Source organism: Cricetulus griseus, chromosome 8 (assembly GCF_003668045.3).
Source record: "Cricetulus griseus strain 17A/GY chromosome 8, alternate assembly CriGri-PICRH-1.0, whole genome shotgun sequence".
NCBI lineage: Eukaryota > Metazoa > Chordata > Mammalia > Rodentia > Cricetidae > Cricetulus > Cricetulus griseus.
The window spans coordinates 31513654-31531146 of NC_048601.1; the positions used below are offsets into that span (position 1 = coordinate 31513654).

General features: G+C 48.7%; 1 protein-coding gene and 1 long non-coding RNA gene across 8 annotated transcripts in view; one reads left to right on the plus strand and one right to left on the minus strand.

The window, feature by feature from the left end:
• The window catches only part of LOC118237962, an 87684-nt gene that overhangs the window by 43782 nt on the left and 26409 nt on the right, over positions 1–17493 (plus strand). The window lies entirely within an intron of this gene.
• Positions 144–17493, minus strand: part of Mtmr14 (myotubularin related protein 14) — a 44374-nt gene continuing 27024 nt past the window's right edge. For 2 of the 5 annotated variants that reach the window (XM_027429068.2, XM_027429071.1), the window contains 9 exons: positions 15961–16027; positions 15360–15445; positions 15034–15110; positions 14778–14814; positions 12686–12753; positions 11821–11879; positions 11526–11664; positions 10672–10851; positions 144–734 (listed from right to left, as the gene is read on the minus strand). In XM_027429068.2, coding sequence (XP_027284869.1) covers positions 551–734; positions 10672–10851; positions 11526–11664; positions 11821–11879; positions 12686–12753; positions 14778–14814; positions 15034–15110; positions 15360–15445; positions 15961–16027 — 897 coding nt within the window. In that variant the 3' untranslated portion in view covers positions 144–550. Of the gene's footprint in view, positions 735–3784; positions 3941–10671; positions 10852–11525; positions 11665–11820; positions 11880–12685; positions 12754–14777; positions 14815–15033; positions 15111–15359; positions 15446–15960; positions 16028–17493 lie in introns of all 5 variants that reach the window. The other 3 variants (XM_027429067.2, XM_027429070.2, XM_027429069.2) reach the window with 3 other exon arrangements.

Here is a 17493-nt window from a genome sequence, read left to right on the forward strand (position 1 = left end):
TTTCCCCAGCACAGAAAAAAACCCAGACAAAACCAGGTCTAGCTTTTCCTGAATCACAACCCTTCATTCAGCACAAGAAAGGACAGTAAGATTGTGAGCAGCTCCACGACAGTCACAACAACCAGATGAAATGCCAGACAAGAGCCATTCAAAAAGACCTTGATTTTATTTTGTGATTGGTGTGAAACTGCCTCATTTTCAGTGCGGGTGACTCTCCTTCCCAGGAAACAAAAATTGCAGAATGGGGTCTTCTATAACATCATGACCTCCGTGAGGCCCTAGGAAAACCTCACAGAGTTCTGAAAGTTGATAGGAATCCAAAGACCAGGGTTGGTGGGAGGCAGTGTCGAGAGAGGTCACCATCCAGGAGGCTGGGAGCTAGAAAATCCCATCCTCAGGCCTGCTCAGGTGTGGGGCTGCTATGTGCATGATAGAGATGGAGGGTGTGAGATATCCCCCTGCTCTCCAAGTGCCCCTTTGCCAGGCATGGCTTGATTCCACTGAGGGCTCAACTGAAACAGGAGCAGGAAATGGCTGTGTGCTGTCAACTTCACAAGGCGCTGGTGCTTGTTCCCCGGAGCCCAACACCACGGGCAAACTGTTCTAGCAGGCCCCCAATGGCACCAGAGGGACTGGGGGTTACTGCTCGAAGCCCCACTGTGCTGCTGTATGCAGCCAAGAAGGCAGAGCGCACCTCCTGTAGCCTTGTCTCCCGGTCACTCAGGGCTGAAAGTCTGTAGAGGAAGGGGGAGAGGGAGAGAGGGATATATATGAATATATTACTGTAGGACAGGATCTAATAACTTCATTCCACATGGCCTAGCCTTAAACTTCTAACTACACAAAGTCAGCATCTAGCTTGTGGCCCAGCCTCAACATACATTCCCTTACACAGTAGTTACATTTCAGCTCTCAGTCTACTCTCCACTGCAGAACAACTTTTATTGGAGCACTGACTTTACTTTCTGCTGGGCAAACTCATCCTGGTGATAATGGGGAAGAGGAAGCTGAGCAATGGCATATTTGCTCCAACTCTGTTGGCTCCCATTCCCTCTAAGAACAAGCTGAGGCACACAAGCCATGTGCCTGCCTGTACGGACACCTCTAAGGTACTGCAGTGGGCCTCAGCGGCTAGCAGGCTACAGCCTTCTTGTGGCTAGGACCAGACACCCCCTGGAAGGAGCTTTGGCCATGGGAAAGCCTGGGCTCCAGCTGCACACCTCAGTCCTGGAGCCTCCCAGGTAAACTGGAAAGGTTTTGCTCTGATTCTTTCCCCTTATCTGTTAAGGCACTGATCATGGCAGACCAAAAGCCTCACTCCACTGTCTGGAATTACAGGTCAAAAGGGGAACTAAATACACACAACTCAGGCTTATCCATGTGTGAACTCCACATGGGGTTGTCTGACATCCTAGGGTCTGTAAAGGAAGAGGCTTGAGGCTATCATCTGACACTTCCCATCCTCTGGACTCAAGGTCGGGTATATGCAGACATTCTGCTAGACGGTTGGCTGGAGAGCCTCTTCAAGGGTCACAGGCCTAGATGAGTCTCCACAGCCCATTCACCATGGCATGAGACTAACCACTAACTCACCCCAACTTTCTGCCCTCTGAAAGCCATCCTTGGAGAAACCTTCCCCAGGACTTGTCAGAGGTAACAGCAATGTGCCCCCTTCCTAGTAAGCCCAGGTCCTAAGGAAACAGAAGTCTGGGAACAGAGGACAGTCAATAGGGGTAAGACAGACAAGTCCCTGGGAAATAGGCTGGTGGGAGTTGTCTGTGAGCAGCAGAGAGAAGCAGCAGGGGGCAAAGCAAAGTCAAACCAATCCCACAGTAGCACAAGGAAAATGAGGTGATGCCAATCTCTGCAACCCAGGAGCAACCCTGAGGTCTCTGGGGCACTGCAGGGAAACACATGTCCTTGAATCTTTCTAATAGGCTTTCCTCAGGCTGGAGGCCATGTGGATGCCTCTCAGCTTCTGTTCTGCTTCACTGGAGAAAAAGAAGTTTCTACCCATATACAAGGAATAAGGACTATCTAGGGTCTACATGTGTATTCACATGGCCCTCCTCCTTCAGACAGCAGAAGGGGACAAAGACCAATCTGTTTAGAGACAAGAAAACCAATGGAGATGGCTGCTGGTGTACATAGGACACAAACAGCAAAGGTTTGTATATAGTACAGCAACCGTCTCCCTCAAGAGCAGGATAACAGGCTTGGGAAAGTCAAGGCTGAGACTTCAAGACACAGAGAACAAAGCAGCTAGGATTTAGACTGCTTCCTACTAACAAAGTCCAAGTGTGTCTTCACAAGGAATAGATAGAGACTCTGACTCAATCTTGGAAGCTCTGAGATCACAGAATCTGCTGACCTTTGAGAACTTCCAGACCTGGGTGGGTAGGTGGTGGGGGGCGCTGGCTAGCAGCTCAGAGATAGCATGAGGCTGTTTGTAGGTTCTAAGCTAGATTATCTGGGACTGGGGACTCCCTGCTTCTGGGAGGTGAGGGATGCTGACAACAGGGTAGGGGGGTGGCTCTCTCTCTTTCCAGAGGATTCTTTTACCAGTCTGGTAGAAGAAAATTTCTTTACAAAAACATCTAAGGATTTTTATTTTATCCTCCAAAAATGGGTTGGGGATGTGGCTTGTTTGGTAGAGTGCTAGTTTAGCATGGATGAAACAGGGTTGCATCCCCAGGACCACCACATACGTCAGGCTTGGGGGCACGTGTGCAATCTCAACATTTAAGAGGCAAATAAAGGCTGGGTGATCAGAAGTCCAAGGTGACCTTTGGATACTACTATACTAGGCCAACCTGGGCTAGAGATCGTATCTCAAAAACATTAAATAATCTAAGATCTAGCTTTATGTATTGAGGCCTAGTGGCCAGGGAGGCTGGACTAAGCAATGGCTTTGGAAGCCCTAGCTTCAGGGCTAGGATCTGGGGAGTATTATCCAGCGTCTGTCTAGCCCCTGCCTGACTTCAGGTGGACCCTTGTCCTTCCCTATTTCCAGAGTAACTTGCCTCCATTCAGACAGCAAAGGGTTGAGGTGTTGTAAACTGGATTCCAGTAGTGGTGACAGGTGGAGTTCCTAGCATTTCAAGCCATCTCCAACATGGTTGGTGGTGATTAATAAGGCTTGTTGAAGGGCCTGTTGTGTAGCTATATCTGAGAGCAGGCTTTACTACTCAGGACTCTGGAGTTCTCTCCTGCCTGGCATCTACCAGCCACCATGGCTGACAAGGGGACATGCAGCTTCCCCAGAGGAAGAAGGCATGTGATTTAGCAGTGCCATCCAGTCCTTATTTTTGTGTTGAGGCAAAAGTGGAAGAGTGGGGGTACAAAGTAACTCTTGGTTCTGCTTGGATTGCAGACCCAGGCTAACCCAGTGCCATTTTGCTCTGGCCTTCAACATACACCTAAGCTTCCCACCCTACTGTCCAGTTTTCAAAGGATTCTCATATCAGGCAAACCCTCACACATAAATAGAATCCTCTGCAGTTATAGTCCAGCTAGCTTTCCCTCAGGGTACACCTTACACATCTGTGGATGGGTTTTTGGAAGCCAGAAAGAGTGAACATGAAGTCTAATGCACTTCCTGAGCTGCCACAGGCATGCTTCACATCCTGGGGATCCAAAGGCTACAGACAAATGGGGGAGGGGCAGAGACCCTAAGCTATTCCCTCTGTCCAGTCTCTGCCTCACTCCTGACCAGTACTCCTGTTTGCTCTCCAGCTTTTCACATGGGCAGGGAGTATCCTGCCTTCTCAAACAAGACACTTACAGACAACTGTTAGGGAGCTCATCCGGGAAGCTGAAAGGGAGAGAGGAGTCTGTGTGCAGGACAGCCCGTTCCTGAATACTGCCACAGCCTGTTACCATCTGCCAGCTGCCAAAGTCTGTGGAGAGAGAGGATCCGGGCAGGGGATGGTCCACTGATCTGGGGCAGAGAGGAGAGAGAGGGGAGATGATGCAGTCAGTCACATGCCTGACAGAGGTGCCCTGGGGAAGGGTGGGCAACACAATGGCCCTGTGACACGGCTGTGGGGTTCTGATGGAGCAGCTGAAAGCCAACTACTTTCTGCAAAAGAGCAAACAAAGCTGGGTAAGGAGTGTCTGACAAAGGACTATGAGGTATGCTGGGCTGCGAGGACAGTGCTTTGTGTAGATACTGAAGCCAAAGACCAAAAGCAAAGCAGGGTAACAAGAGGTGGATCAGACCCAAAGCCTGTGGCTGATGTGCCTTTCTTGGTGGCTGATGCAGCAGCTGACAGATTAGGCTAAAACCAGCCCCAAGGGCAATCACCCTCTCTTAGTGACATGCATCTGTGCAGCCCGAAACCCAGGGCCACCGAAATCTTATCAGGAGGGAGGGAGGAAGGACAAGCCTTTTGGAAACTGTGGAGGGTGGTGACCTAGATGGAAGAGGGAACGATGGAGCCCTGAGGTTCCCCTTCCAGGAGCCAGGGTTTGTATTCAAGAGCACCACAGAGCAAACTCATGGCTATGCCCAGAGGGGAGGGATGAATCAAGTCAAGACTGCAAATTGACAGCTTCATCAGACCTCTTCTGACAGGGAGATTAGGGAGTTGGGGAGAGAAGCTGTGCTGCCACCTCCTCGCCTACTCAACAACCTAAGCTCCCTCCTCTGTCCGGGACAGCAGATGACCTGTGGGCGTCAGAGAGGCTGCAAGTCAGTCTCTGGCATCAAGCCTGGAACTCACTACACATAGCCCAGGCTGGCCTCAAACTTGAGCAGTACTCCTGCCTTAGCCTCCCAAGTACTAGGATTGACCTTTTATTATCTAACTCAAGAATAACAGAAAGGCTCCCACAGGATGTAGAAACAGGGCCAGAGTATGAACAGTGGTGGAGTCAGAAAGCAGGGGAAAATTCTCTACCCCACCCACTTAGCTGCTGGCATCAGTGGATCCTGAGGTGACAGCACCACCCACCACCACCACCCCCAGTTGTTTGGCCAATCTGTCAAGCACCTGTGACCTATGTCCTATATACAGCTCTGGTGATCCATTTCAAACAGGCCTACAATAAACTGCTTGAATTCATAGCAGTCCTGCCTCAGCTTCCCAAGTGCTAGGATGACAGTCATGAGCCACCATACCCAAACACAAGAGTTTTATTTTTAAATTACATTTATGTGTGTGTGTGCATGCGTGCACACTACTGTGAATGTCAGAAGACAACTTGCAGGCATTGGTTCTCTTCTATATGTGGGTCTTTAGGATTAAATTTAGATTATTAGGCGTGGCATCAAGTGCCTTTACTAGGCGAGCCATCTCAGCCTTGTAATAAGTTTTTAAAACTCAGATTGGACTACAGATTTGTCCTGAACTAGAAGCATAGCACCTTGAGAGAAAGGAAAACAGATGGCTTTCCACGTTAAAAGCTGCTGTGAACTGGAATGCCTGCCAACACTGGGCCTTGCCACATTCATCTCTGTGGTGACCCTGGGCAAAGTGTGATATCTTCAGGGATGAGAACAGACATGGTCTACTACCTGATAGAAGCCCCAACAGTTCATGAAGCCAGGCCTCCTGGTTTCTAGATAGAAAAATGGCAGATCTGTGAATCACAGCCAGCCTCCCAAGAGAAGCCTGCCCTGAGTGTTCTCCTGGCTGTGCTGGGCCTTCAGCCAGTGCAAACCCTCTAGAGACACAACCTGGCTCCACAGTCTCCACAGCCCATCTGAAGAGTAGACTCTTGTCCATTTTTAGCAGCTTATGGGGAAACAGCTTCTAAGACTCAAAGACGACTTGGAGTGGGGGGGGGGAGGCACCTAAGCAGAGGAGAGTGGGAAAGATGAGACATTCCTGGACCAGGGAATGCCACGCTGTTTCTCAAGACCCAAACCCATTCCCTGGAGGCTAGCCCAGGGAATCACAGCCAGTAGATGGGTCTCTGTCTAGTTCCTCTTAAGCACTCTGGTCCCTGGGGTAGTCAGTTCCCTTTGCTTTCCAGAGACAACACCAGGCTAGAGTAGTTGTCAGGTGGATGAGATGGCAGGGGTGGCAAGAGGGCATCCCCTCCTATGGAACAGAACATAGCTTTCATTGAGCAGCCACTCTTGAAAGACATTGAAATTTTTCAAGAATGAGACCAGCCTGGTCTACAAGATCTAGTTCCAGGACAGCCTCCAAAGCCACAGAGAAACCCTGCCTCAACTGCCTGCCTCAGCCCCCCCCCCCCCCCCCCCCCCGGAAAAGAATGAACATATGAGATCTTCATACCCAAGGTTTAAGTCAAATAGGTTATGTAAAATGACCATTTAGCTCTTCCCTTTGAGAGACACTTAAAAATACTTGGATTAGAACAGGCTAGAAGGACATCTAGAGACAAAAGATAAGTGTTCTTCTAGAGGGACCTATGCCTGCATACGAGAAGAATGGAGAGCCATATAGTAGGCTCAGCATTTGGGTTACCCTCACCAGCTTTAGTAAGGCTGCATCCCACTGCCCTGGGCTCCTACACAAGGGTCAACAAAGCTTGAAGAAAGTAGTCTGAGTTTTGCCTCCTCTGCTCTCCTGCTCAAGCACACCAGAAAGAACATGGCCAAGTAGCCCTCAAACTGGTGCTCTGGAGCTTTGTCCTAGGCCTGGGGCCAGGAAGACATAAGTCTCTATACAGGGTGGTGGTTTCCAGCTTACACTTAACTCCCTTAGCTGGCCCCAGCCCAGGCCCTTCTTCAGTGGCTCCCAGTCTCCCTACCTCCTGGCAGACACCAGCCTGAGGGCAGTTATAGCTAGGAAGCTTCTAGCTAATTTCTGTACCGAGACAAAAGAAAACAGATACAAGGAGTTCTGGCTGAATCCAGGCAAGACTGGGTCTGGGTGAGGCACCAGCCGTGGCCCTTTACCAGCAGCCCAGTGCTCTTGGCAGATAAATGATCGATAAGAACAGTTCCTTAAAAACAGCTGCAGTTTCTAAACATCTGTGGGAAGAACAAATGTCTATCATGCCAGCTATGATGGCTACCTTACTGCATTATACTATTTCTCCCTTATTTACAGGGCTCAGGATCACTGTTCCTACTTAAGAGTGGGCTGAAAACTGAGCTCAGAGAGAGGGAAGTGATCCCCTGTTCCAAGTTGCATACCTGGGAAAGCCAAAAGCAGTGACTGAAATCAGGTCTGGCCAAGCCCATTCTAGCCAATTTTCCTTAAAAACAACAACAACAAAAAAGATGCCAGGTAGTGGTGGTGTACACCTTTAATCTCAGTGCTTGGGAGGCAGAGGTAGGCAGGATCTCTGAGTACAAGGCCAGCCTGGTATACAAAGTGAGTTCCAGGACAGCCAAAGCTGTTACACAGAAAAAAAAAAAAATCTATCTGGGGGTGTGGGGGAGAGGATGGGGCTCACCATGTAGCCTTGACTAACCTGGAGCTAACTATGTACATTGACTTCAGACACAAGAATTCTATCTGCCTCTGCTTCCCAAGTACTGGGATTAAAGGGTGTGTGGCACCACCTCTGGCTGATATTCCTTTTCAATATGAGTAGGGTTAGCTTATGATTGGGCACATGACTTTCATTAGAGTAACACACAGAACTCTTTAGAAGTGTGACTGGAAGAAGAGGCCTTCATGAGAGCTTTGTGAGAGAGAAAGGAAGGCAAGGGGGAGTCTCAGGAGCTGCCAACAACAGCCACTTTGGCAAGATGAAGAAAGGTGGCTCGAGGAGTAAGGCAACTAGAAGGAACCACTGGGACATGGGTTTGGAACCCTGTAAGACTATACCTGAAGGCTACCTGATGTACTTCCTGTTACTTACATTTTAAAATCATCTCAATCATGCTGTCATAGAATCTTTGAAAGTACAGTTACCTGTCTGAAGTTTCTGGTTACAGATTAGAAGGATGAAAGCCATCAGGTGACAAGTGACACGAAGGGGAATATCTGAATCAAGTCCTAGACTTTGAGGGAGCCTATGTCACTGGATCCAGATCTATCCCCTTGCCACCATCATTAAGGCAAGGCCTCCTGCATTCCTACATCAGCCCAAGGAGAAAGTCTTGGGGCTCTAAGTTTTCTCCTCCAGGTCTCAAGCTGGGACTGACTTAGTTATATCAGCACTCATATTAAGTTTGGAACAGGACAGGAATCTATGTCCTGCAAAGGGCTTCTCTGCAGAGAAGTCCTGTCATGCTTCTCTGCTGTATAAAGAATCTGGAACAGAGCTCAGGGCTTTATAATGAGCAGGTGGCAGTGCCTGGGGGAGCAGCTAACTGGGCAGCAGAGGTTAGTTCCTGTGTGGCTACTTAGCTATTCAACCAGGCTGCTGGGTATCTTCTCAGCCAAGTTCACATGCTCTTCAGGCAGCCTGGCATCAAGCTGGGCTCAGTGGTAGAACTATCCTCCTCAATCATAAGACTGTGCCAGAACCCCACCCTCACTCCTAAGGGGACATGAGGGCAAAGATTAAGGCCATGCCAAGGTGGAACAGGTTTAAGACAGAAGTAGACATGTACAGTCCTGTGGCTGATTATATAGTAGCAGGGAAAAAAGCCAAAGTCACTGTTTTCCTAATGAGAAACATGGTATCACAGCCTGGTAAGAATCAACACTCCACAGAGCAACACTCCCCACTTACAACAAAGCCTCAGATTCTTCTCACAGGGTCTTGCTTTAAGGGAGGCACAGCTAGAGAATGTGGAGCACAGGAAACCCAGCACATATCAGCAGTGACTTTGGCAGTCGCGGATAACTTTGCTAAAGGGCTGCTTTCTACACAGATCTGCCTGTAGCACTGAAGACCTGATTGGTTACTGTTACCTAAGAGGCAGAGCAGCTAATGACAGGATCCCTCAGGCACTTTAAGATAAAAGAGACTAAATTAATTTTAATGTTAATGGAAATACATAATTAGAATGCTCCAAATCAGAATAGTGTAGTCTTTCAAAACCTCTGGCAGCAGACATCTGATTCAGAACTGTGTTGCCTGGCTAGCTGGGCCTGGCTCTGAGCAGGTGCTCACAGCAGTTGTCCCACACACTGTCTACCCAATCCCCACTTAGGTCCATGTTAGCCTTAGGCTGCCCTCAGGGTGTTGGGCTTTTAGGTTAAAAGTCCTCATCTCCCAGAGAAAGGACCTTCAGGGCCACCATGGACCAGTTGAGTCACTCAAAGAAGGTACAAAGACAAAACAATGACGACAACAGACAACATCCCTAAGATCGAAGGAAACTATGATAGTGGCTGGAGAAGCAGAAGCAGAAGGGGATGAGAAAAAGTGACAAGTCAGCATGGAAGCTGTTTACAATTGGGGCAAGGCCTAGCTAGTAAGTAGAACTTTCTGGTTTCCTGCCCACTAGCCAGCAGTGGTTTACAGAAAAGGCAGAAAAGGAGGCAGGGACCATGAACAAGAACCTTGGCCCACACAGCAAGAGTCTCACAGTGCCACTACAACACCAGAGTTGCCCTGAGGGCAGCCAAGTGCAGATGAGGGGGTCACAGCAACAGGCATACATGCCAGTCCCATATGCAGGATGTGAACAGGCACAGGAAATATGGGCTGTCTGCCCGGCCCTGGTTGTTTAGTCACAGCCACTAAGTCTCCTATGGGCTACAGTCTTGACTTAAAAGAATCATCAGAACTTGCAGATAACACTGAGGTGAACGGCTCTTCTGTAGGTGTAGTGCACAAGGGGCCCCTCTGGCCAGAGCAGCTCAGCTGGCCATGCTTGCCCACAGCTGATTTGTTCTGCCTCCCTGAGGAGGATGCTTTGGCTCCTCTTACTCCACTATCTCCTCTTGTCCACAGGGTGAAGGAGGATACCGTAAGTTTTACCAAGTTTGCCTTTTAACAGACCTGATACCAAGGACATTACACAGCAAAGCTGGGCTCAGGCTAAGTGGGACTCCAAAGCTCATGCTCATTCTGCTAACCTTTTAGGGATCTCTAGGCCCCACACTGTTCTGCTATCTTCAGAAGGTCTAGGATTTAGACAGGAAAGCAATCAATGCACACAGTTTTTCCTTGGAATGCGAGATGGATAAAGCACCATCAGCTGGTGTTTTCCCCAAATGCCATACCACCTCTCCATCAGAAGCCCTGGTGCACTCTCAGTTCTAACTTTACTCAGGAGGTACAGTGTGCTGGCCTCACCATGGGCATACCTATCCTAGCTGAGTTGATGCTTTTTCAGGTGTAGACAGGGTTGCTATGGTTTTCCAGCCACACACTTGGGCTGGCTCCTTATCTGTTTTAGCTTCTCCATCAACGTGGACATGGAATGCAAGAGACATAATGAACCCAAAGTATCCAGACCCATTTTGAATAACAATGGGTAGTCCACAGAGGGCTGGGATCTTCTCAAGGCAACCCATGGAGGCAGTCCTAACTCTGTCAATCACATAACAATCATTCCGTCTTCTGAGGACCTATATGTACAGTACAGAGCTCCAGGAAGCAATTCCAAAAGTTTTTACAAACCAGTGAAGGCTCTGTGCCCCAACAGCAACCAATCCTTCAAAGAGTGGGCCTGCTAAGCTGTCCATTTCTTCCAGTTCCTAAGGAGCTATCCATCAGACACATGCCAAGGAATCCCAGCCTAGAGATACCAGCTTGAATGTTAGACCCCAACTTCCAATCTTGCTAATAGAGGAAGGCCAGCCACCTTCTCCAGCAGCCTCCTTATACCTTGGGGTTCCTCACCTGGGTTTGGGGACCTCAAGAGGACTGCTGCCCATCCTGAAAACGTTGTCAGAATGGTTTGAGGATGAAGAGCTGGAAGACTTGGCTTCAGCCAGCCCATGGTGGGAAGGTAGGCGGTCCTCAGAGGGCTGTGGTCGGCTCCAGAGCATACTCTGTGGTGAGGATGAGTGACTCTTCCTCCTGTGGCAGAAGAGCAAGGCTGTCAGCTGGGTTCCAGAGCCATTTTGTCTATGGGGGAAATGTCATACACAGAAGGCACAAACACTTGGTCCTCTTCCAGGTTCAAGGCCACAGGCAACAAACGCTGGAACTTTAATGGAGAAGCTAAGGCATTCAAAATGCACTGACCCATTAGTCTCAGAGGACATGCCAGGAAATTATTCTTAGTGTGCACTAACTGCTCCATTCCGTCACTTGAAAGTGGTATACAAACTCTGCCATGTGTCTAAGAAGGAAGACACTAAGGCCTCAGGATCCTCCTGTCACTCAATAGGAGGACCCTCAAAGTAGGTCCCTTACCATTGCATGTACCCACCACCCTTTTCTCTAAGATGGTCCCCCACCTCCTGGCACACTGTACAGGGTGTTCTTCCCTCCCCCATCTCACTGTTGCTTCTTGGTCCCACTGGGAGAACCAGCCCTTGATGCTCCTAGGCTACCATGCAGTGCCTCTCACCAACCAGATGGCTGGGATCTGAGGCCCAGTACAGACAGCAGGGGATGAAGCTATGTTCTCAAGCCTTCTGTCAGAGCCCCCTTTGTTCCTGGGGCTCTGACTCCCTAGGGCCTGACTCCCTAGGGCTGGTGGCCTCGGGCCACAGCTGTGAGTTTACTGTTTGAGTCTGGCCCCTTACCAAGCTGCCTGAGTTGGTGCTCCTGCCGGGACAAGTTCCACAGTCTCACAGGTGAGGCTCCCCACAGCTCCTGGTGAGTTCTCCAAGACCAGGGAGAAGTCGCTGCCTAGGCTGGTGGTGCTGCCTCGGTCTCTGCGTCCTGAAAGCAGATAGAAAGTCAGCATGTTACCTTCCTCACTTCCAGTCTCCCACCTTTTTCACACCAGACTGCATGAATAAGCTTCTAGAACAGGCCCCCACGTGGTCTACACTCAGATAGGTATGGTGAAGAAGTCTGTTAGGGGTCAGGACTCACTCAACGTGTAGATGTCTTCCAGAGTGAAGCCTGCATCCCGAGTTGGCAAACTCTTCCTCCTAGAATGACAACCCCAAGCAGGAAATTTTAGCTGCAGCTGAGGTTTCCTCGTCACCTCCTCTTGACTCTGCCCAGCCTGCAGAACCGTTACAACTACTGGCACCTTATGGAACAGGTCCTACCTATCGGAGGCTGCCAAGTACCAGGCCCACTTCCGGGATCTACCAACTTGACTCTGCCTGCCACATGCAGACTGCTTTTCCTTACCATCGTGGCCATTTGGGACTCAGTTATGGCTCAGCAAGTGCCAAGTCTGGGTAGGAAGACAAGTCAACTCACAGGATCTAAGTTGTCACTGGAGTCACAGAGCAACTTGCCAGACATAAGACTTTCTCAGGCTGGAAGCAGATTTCTGCTTCACTATGCAGATGACCAGGATGGCTTTGAACCCAGATATGCCTGCTAGATGCTGGGAGTAAAGGGGTGCACCATGCTGCCCAGCTGAGTATGATTCACTTTCTATCGGGTCATATCATATCCTACAGTTTTTCTTTTTTATGATACCAAAGATTGAACCGAGGGCCTGGAGCATGGTAGGTAGGCACTCTACTACTGAGCTACATCCCCAGCACACTTGGCCTTCTACAGCAACCAAGGACAATGAACATCAGCTCAAGGCTGTGAAGAGTGGGGAGTCCTGTCCATAACTTTGTTTCTTTCCACAGCATTACCAGCTCTTCATTAGACACCATTTATTCCCTGTTCACTTAGTTCCCTCAGCATGGACATTTGCTCTCGAGTACAGGGCTGTGATAAATGCCCTACTGTGGAGGAGTGCCTCTTGAGTGCCTTGGCCTCCACTTACCTCTGGGTCTTCAGACAGAACTCTTCAGAGGTGATATGCTTCAAAAAATTGAAGCAAAAGAAGAAAATCTGAAGGAATGAGAAAAAGCACAATGCAGTGAGAAGCTAGCCTTCCCCAGGGGAAAGATGGAATAGCAGAACATTCTGAAGCTGCTGTGGCTGCTTTGGTTAATCCTTTCTGGAGTGGCCTGCTTTGGGGACCCCTGCTGGATCCTCTGGGTTTATGACTGATGTAGGTGAAAGAAGTGGGCTCAGCAGGGTTAGGCAGGTGCCCATGGGTGGACTGGGGTAGGAAAGAAAGAATATGCTTCTTGAGGACACAGAGGTCCAATGCAGAACTTTCAAATCTTCAATTCAACACACATGTTCTTAATCTTTACAAAGATGAGGTAACAGCAATTTCCTACTTCCATCTAAGAGCTCAGGGAGAGCCGCTGACAGGGAAGGACAGCTGAGAGGGAGAGTATCTTGGACAAGGGGATTAGGAGATAAGGCAGAACAGAAGAGGAAAGGCATTCCATGGGGAGGGATCACATGATCTGACACAGGATCAGAACTTGTATACGGCAGCCATATAGGTCTGGCTCCTGTTGTGCTCAGATACTGACTGTGAGGGCCCGGTCTTCCCAGTCAGTGCCCTAGTCCAAAGGCTTTAGTCTATTTAGCCTACACAACACACCAGGCTATACATCACACCAGTGATCCCCAAAGGTGCAATCCATGAGACACTCAGGGAAACACCCACACATTCCCACAGGGCCCTACAAGATTCCTTCAAAGGAAGGCAGAGACATGGTCAGTATGAAAACGCTGAATTACATAAAATGACAGGTGTTCCATCAGACTCAACCTTTTATGTGCTAATATATCCTGGGAACCTCAAAGACAGAAGACAGAGTCAAGAGGCACGTCACAGCTGTTTTTAGCTTGTTTTACAGACGTGTCTGTACTTTGGGGAGGTAAAACCCAGTCCTCCAGTCCCAGAGACCTTTGCATATGCTTAGGGACTGAAGGTGGGACTCAATCCAGGCAGCTCAGCCTCATCTTTGACCTGATTCTCTGAAGAGAGCATCTGGTTTGCTCTGGGGGAGGAGGGAGATGGAGTGGAGGACAGAATGTCCTAAAGCACCACAAAATCTCCAGACAAGAGCCCACAAAGAGACCTTGCCCAGATTTCAATGCTAAAGGCTCTGCCTCTGGCAGTGTTCATGAGGCCTCCAAGGAATGGGCTTATGAGCTTTGCCGTCCAGCATAAGTGCTCGGAAGATATCCGGGGGATGAGCAGCTGGGGCAGGAGCAACAAAAGAAAGCTGGAGATAAGATGTCCAAGAAGGAAGCAAGCTCAGGAGCAGGAGGAGAAAAGGATGCTTCTGGGTGTTAGGAATGAGGGGAAAGAGCCAACAATGTCCTGAAGCATGCACCCAAGGTCACCTAGGCAATAAAGCAGGACAAAGAGAGACATATTCAAGCCCTACTTAAGATCTGATGCTGGGGAAACCATGACAAGCAGGTAAAGATTGTGAGAGCAGGAGAATGGAGATGGCAAAACAATAGTGGTAGAGGAATCGAGTACACTAGGGTCAGGGATCATGTTGAGACCATATTAGACTCTACACCTTGGTGTCTTTATTATCTCCAAGATGCCGAGAGGATGGGCAAAATGGACTGGGAGGCAGCCTACAAACGAGAAGTGGACAGGACCTTGGGTGTATAGAACACCTTGGAAAAAGAAAGGGATTCTGGGTGTGGCAGGATTGAAGACCGCATCGCTCCATGTTTCAGCCCTGAACACGGGGTCATAGAAAGCACCCTGTACATTGGTTCCAGAGCCAAGTACAGAAAGGAAATCAACCTAAAAAGATCACAGCAGCTGTAACCAGAACTTTTCCTGTGGTACAAAGGGAACTTTTCCTGGAGTTCACACAGGAGGCTCTGTGCTCTTGCTTCCCCCCCCTCACCCCAATACTACTTGAGGTAAGAAGATGGTGATCTCATCCAAGTATCTTGGGTCGAGAAATTGCTTGAAGAGCATGGCAACCAAAACATAGGTCATCTGTCTTAAGGTGTGGTATAGGTCTATGAAGGGTACTTACCTCCTCTCCTTTGCTGAGCCGATCTACCAACATGTGCCTGGAAAAGAAGAGTGAGGAGTCAAAGGGTAGAACGCAGGGCTGAGGGAGGTTTGTACACCGGAGACAGACCAAGTCTTTGGCACTAATGCATCAGATGAAGCCTGCCAACATCTTTGATCTTTTTCAAAAAGAGCCAACTGTTTTCTTATCTCTGTTCCCCATAAAAGTCAACGTATCATTCATACACCCCAAAGGCTTGTGTTCCTTGAAAACTCACCCAAAGAGGAACCAGTCATAGGCCACAGTCAGGTAAAGGATCTCAGCAGGCTTCAGGGATGTGTGGATTAGCCCATCCTGGGAGAGACCAAGGGTAGCAAGATCAGAAAGCTGCCTTCTTAGTACAGACCTCCCTGTCCCAGGAGCAGACCACACCATAGACTGGGTGACCACTCCTGCTGACCAAGAACATGGTTAAACATGACATCTGCTAAGTGTACCCTCACCCCACAGCTTCTCGGCATCTTGGAGATAATTAAAGACACCAAGGTGTAGAGTCCAATATGGTCTCTACATGATCCCTGACCCTAGGACATTCATACTCACTGCCCATAAGGAAAGGCGTAGAAGAGAGATGAAGAGAGGGGTCCGATCCCAGCCTGAGATACAGTGTACCAGCAGCCCGCTGTCATCTATTGTAGAACAGAACACCAAATGAGAGAACCAGACAGGGGTTGGTAAAAGAGCCTTCAGCCTGATGCAGATGAGGCCTCCAGGCCAGCTTAGTGTCTCTTGAGCCCTAGGGACCTGTCCAAGGTTATTTCCCAATCTCATCCTAGATATGGGTAGCGGGGAGCACCTGTCCTGGTTTCTAACATCTCTTCTAGTTGAAGTTCTGTTTTTAACTATATTTCTTATAATTGTGTTTGTATGCACATGAGAGTGCATAGGTCAAGATCAGAGAACAACTCATGGGAATTGGTTCTATTCTTCCACTGTGGTCCTGGGCATCATACCTAATTTATCAAGCTTGAACAGCAAAGTGCTTTTCCCCACACAGACATCTCACTAGTCTTGACTAAAGTTCTCAGCATACCCCTGGCAAGGAATCCAGCCTGAAAAGTCTCACTGGTTCAGAGGATTCTCAGAGAGCTAATCCCACATATTCTTGACCAGTGTTTCACAAGCTTGGAACCCTAAGACTCACCATCATTGTTAACAATGGAAAGCAGCAGTTTCAGGTAGTTTTGTGTTTGTTGCACCAGGTCCCAACTCTGTTGGGCAAAACAGAGAAAGATATTGAGAAATATATTAACTAGGACTGGGAGGCAAGAGGGACATGAGTTTGAGGATAGTCTTGGCTACACACTGAAGTTTCAAAAATCCCAAAACAAATACAAATGCCAGCTGGGGGTGTCAATCGCTGGTAGAGCACACACTTTTGTATTTAAGAAATGCCAGGTTCCATCCTAGCACCAAAAATCTAACAAAAATGCTGCCATATGATGGTACACTTGTAATCCCAGCCTTTAGGAGACCTAGGCTGAAAGATCAGGCCAACCTCAGCTACACCAGCCTGGTATACATTTCAAACAAATGGTGCCAAGCATGAATTTTGGCAGCAACCATACAAGGTTCTTAGTCTTAAGCTAAAGGCCTCAAACCCCAAATAACCTGAAACATTCATTCTTCAGCTCCAAGAGCTCTCCCTACAGCTTACTCAGTGTGCTGGAGAGTAAGGAAGAAAAGTTTCCAGCAGGTACTCTTAAGCAACCACCTGCCAGTGGCTTCTAAGTCCAGGGGAGCCAGGGTGGATACTTTTTCCAAACAGCCATTAAGAGTCATTTTTATATCTGCCACCACACCATGGAAACCAGCACAAAGACTAGCCTTCTCAATCGCTGTTTTATTCACCTTTACTGCTTCTCACAGCATGCTATCTTTTTTGTCACTGTTTAACTGTGTGTGTGTGTGTGTGTATGTGTGTGTGTGAGCGAGAGAGAGAGAGAGAGAGAGAGAGAGAGAGAGAGAGAGAGAGAGAGAGAGAGAGAGACTGACTTCTGGGGTAGAAGACAGCACTGCCTGCTCTTATAGAGGATCAGGGTTCCATTTTCTGTACCTGCATCTGTAACTGCAGTCCTGAAGGGGTTCCCAGGGGATCTGTTACCTTCTTCTGGCCTTCATGGGTACTGCATACAAGTGGTACACATACATGCATGCAGGCAAAACACCCATACACATTAAAAAACAAGACGCATGCCTGCCATGGCTGGTATGTAAAAGATCAGAGAACTTTTGGGGGCCAGTTTTCTTCTACTTTGCATGGGTTCATGGGATCAAACTCAGGTTGTCAAGCTTGGTAGCAACCACCTTTACCTACTGAGTCACGTGGCTGCCCCCCCCCTTACCATTTTAGTGATTGTCTTCCTATATTAGCCTAGGTTGGGCTGGGTTCTGCTTCTGCCTCCGAGCAGTGGGATTATACATATGTACCACCATCTCCTGGCCTCATGTTTTTTGATAGACAATATATATTTAAAAAAAAAAGTATCTGCTAAAGTAAGAGGCTCAATTAGGTGAGAGTCAGGAAATAAATGCTGCCAAGAATCTGTTCTAGCCAAGTGAGAAGGCTAGACCAGGCACTGTGGAGCAGCTCACTCCCAACCTGAATTCCATGGAGAGGTGTGACCCAGTTCTGTGAGCCTTTTTCCCTGGCTAGGGACAGCTTCTGCTCTCTTAG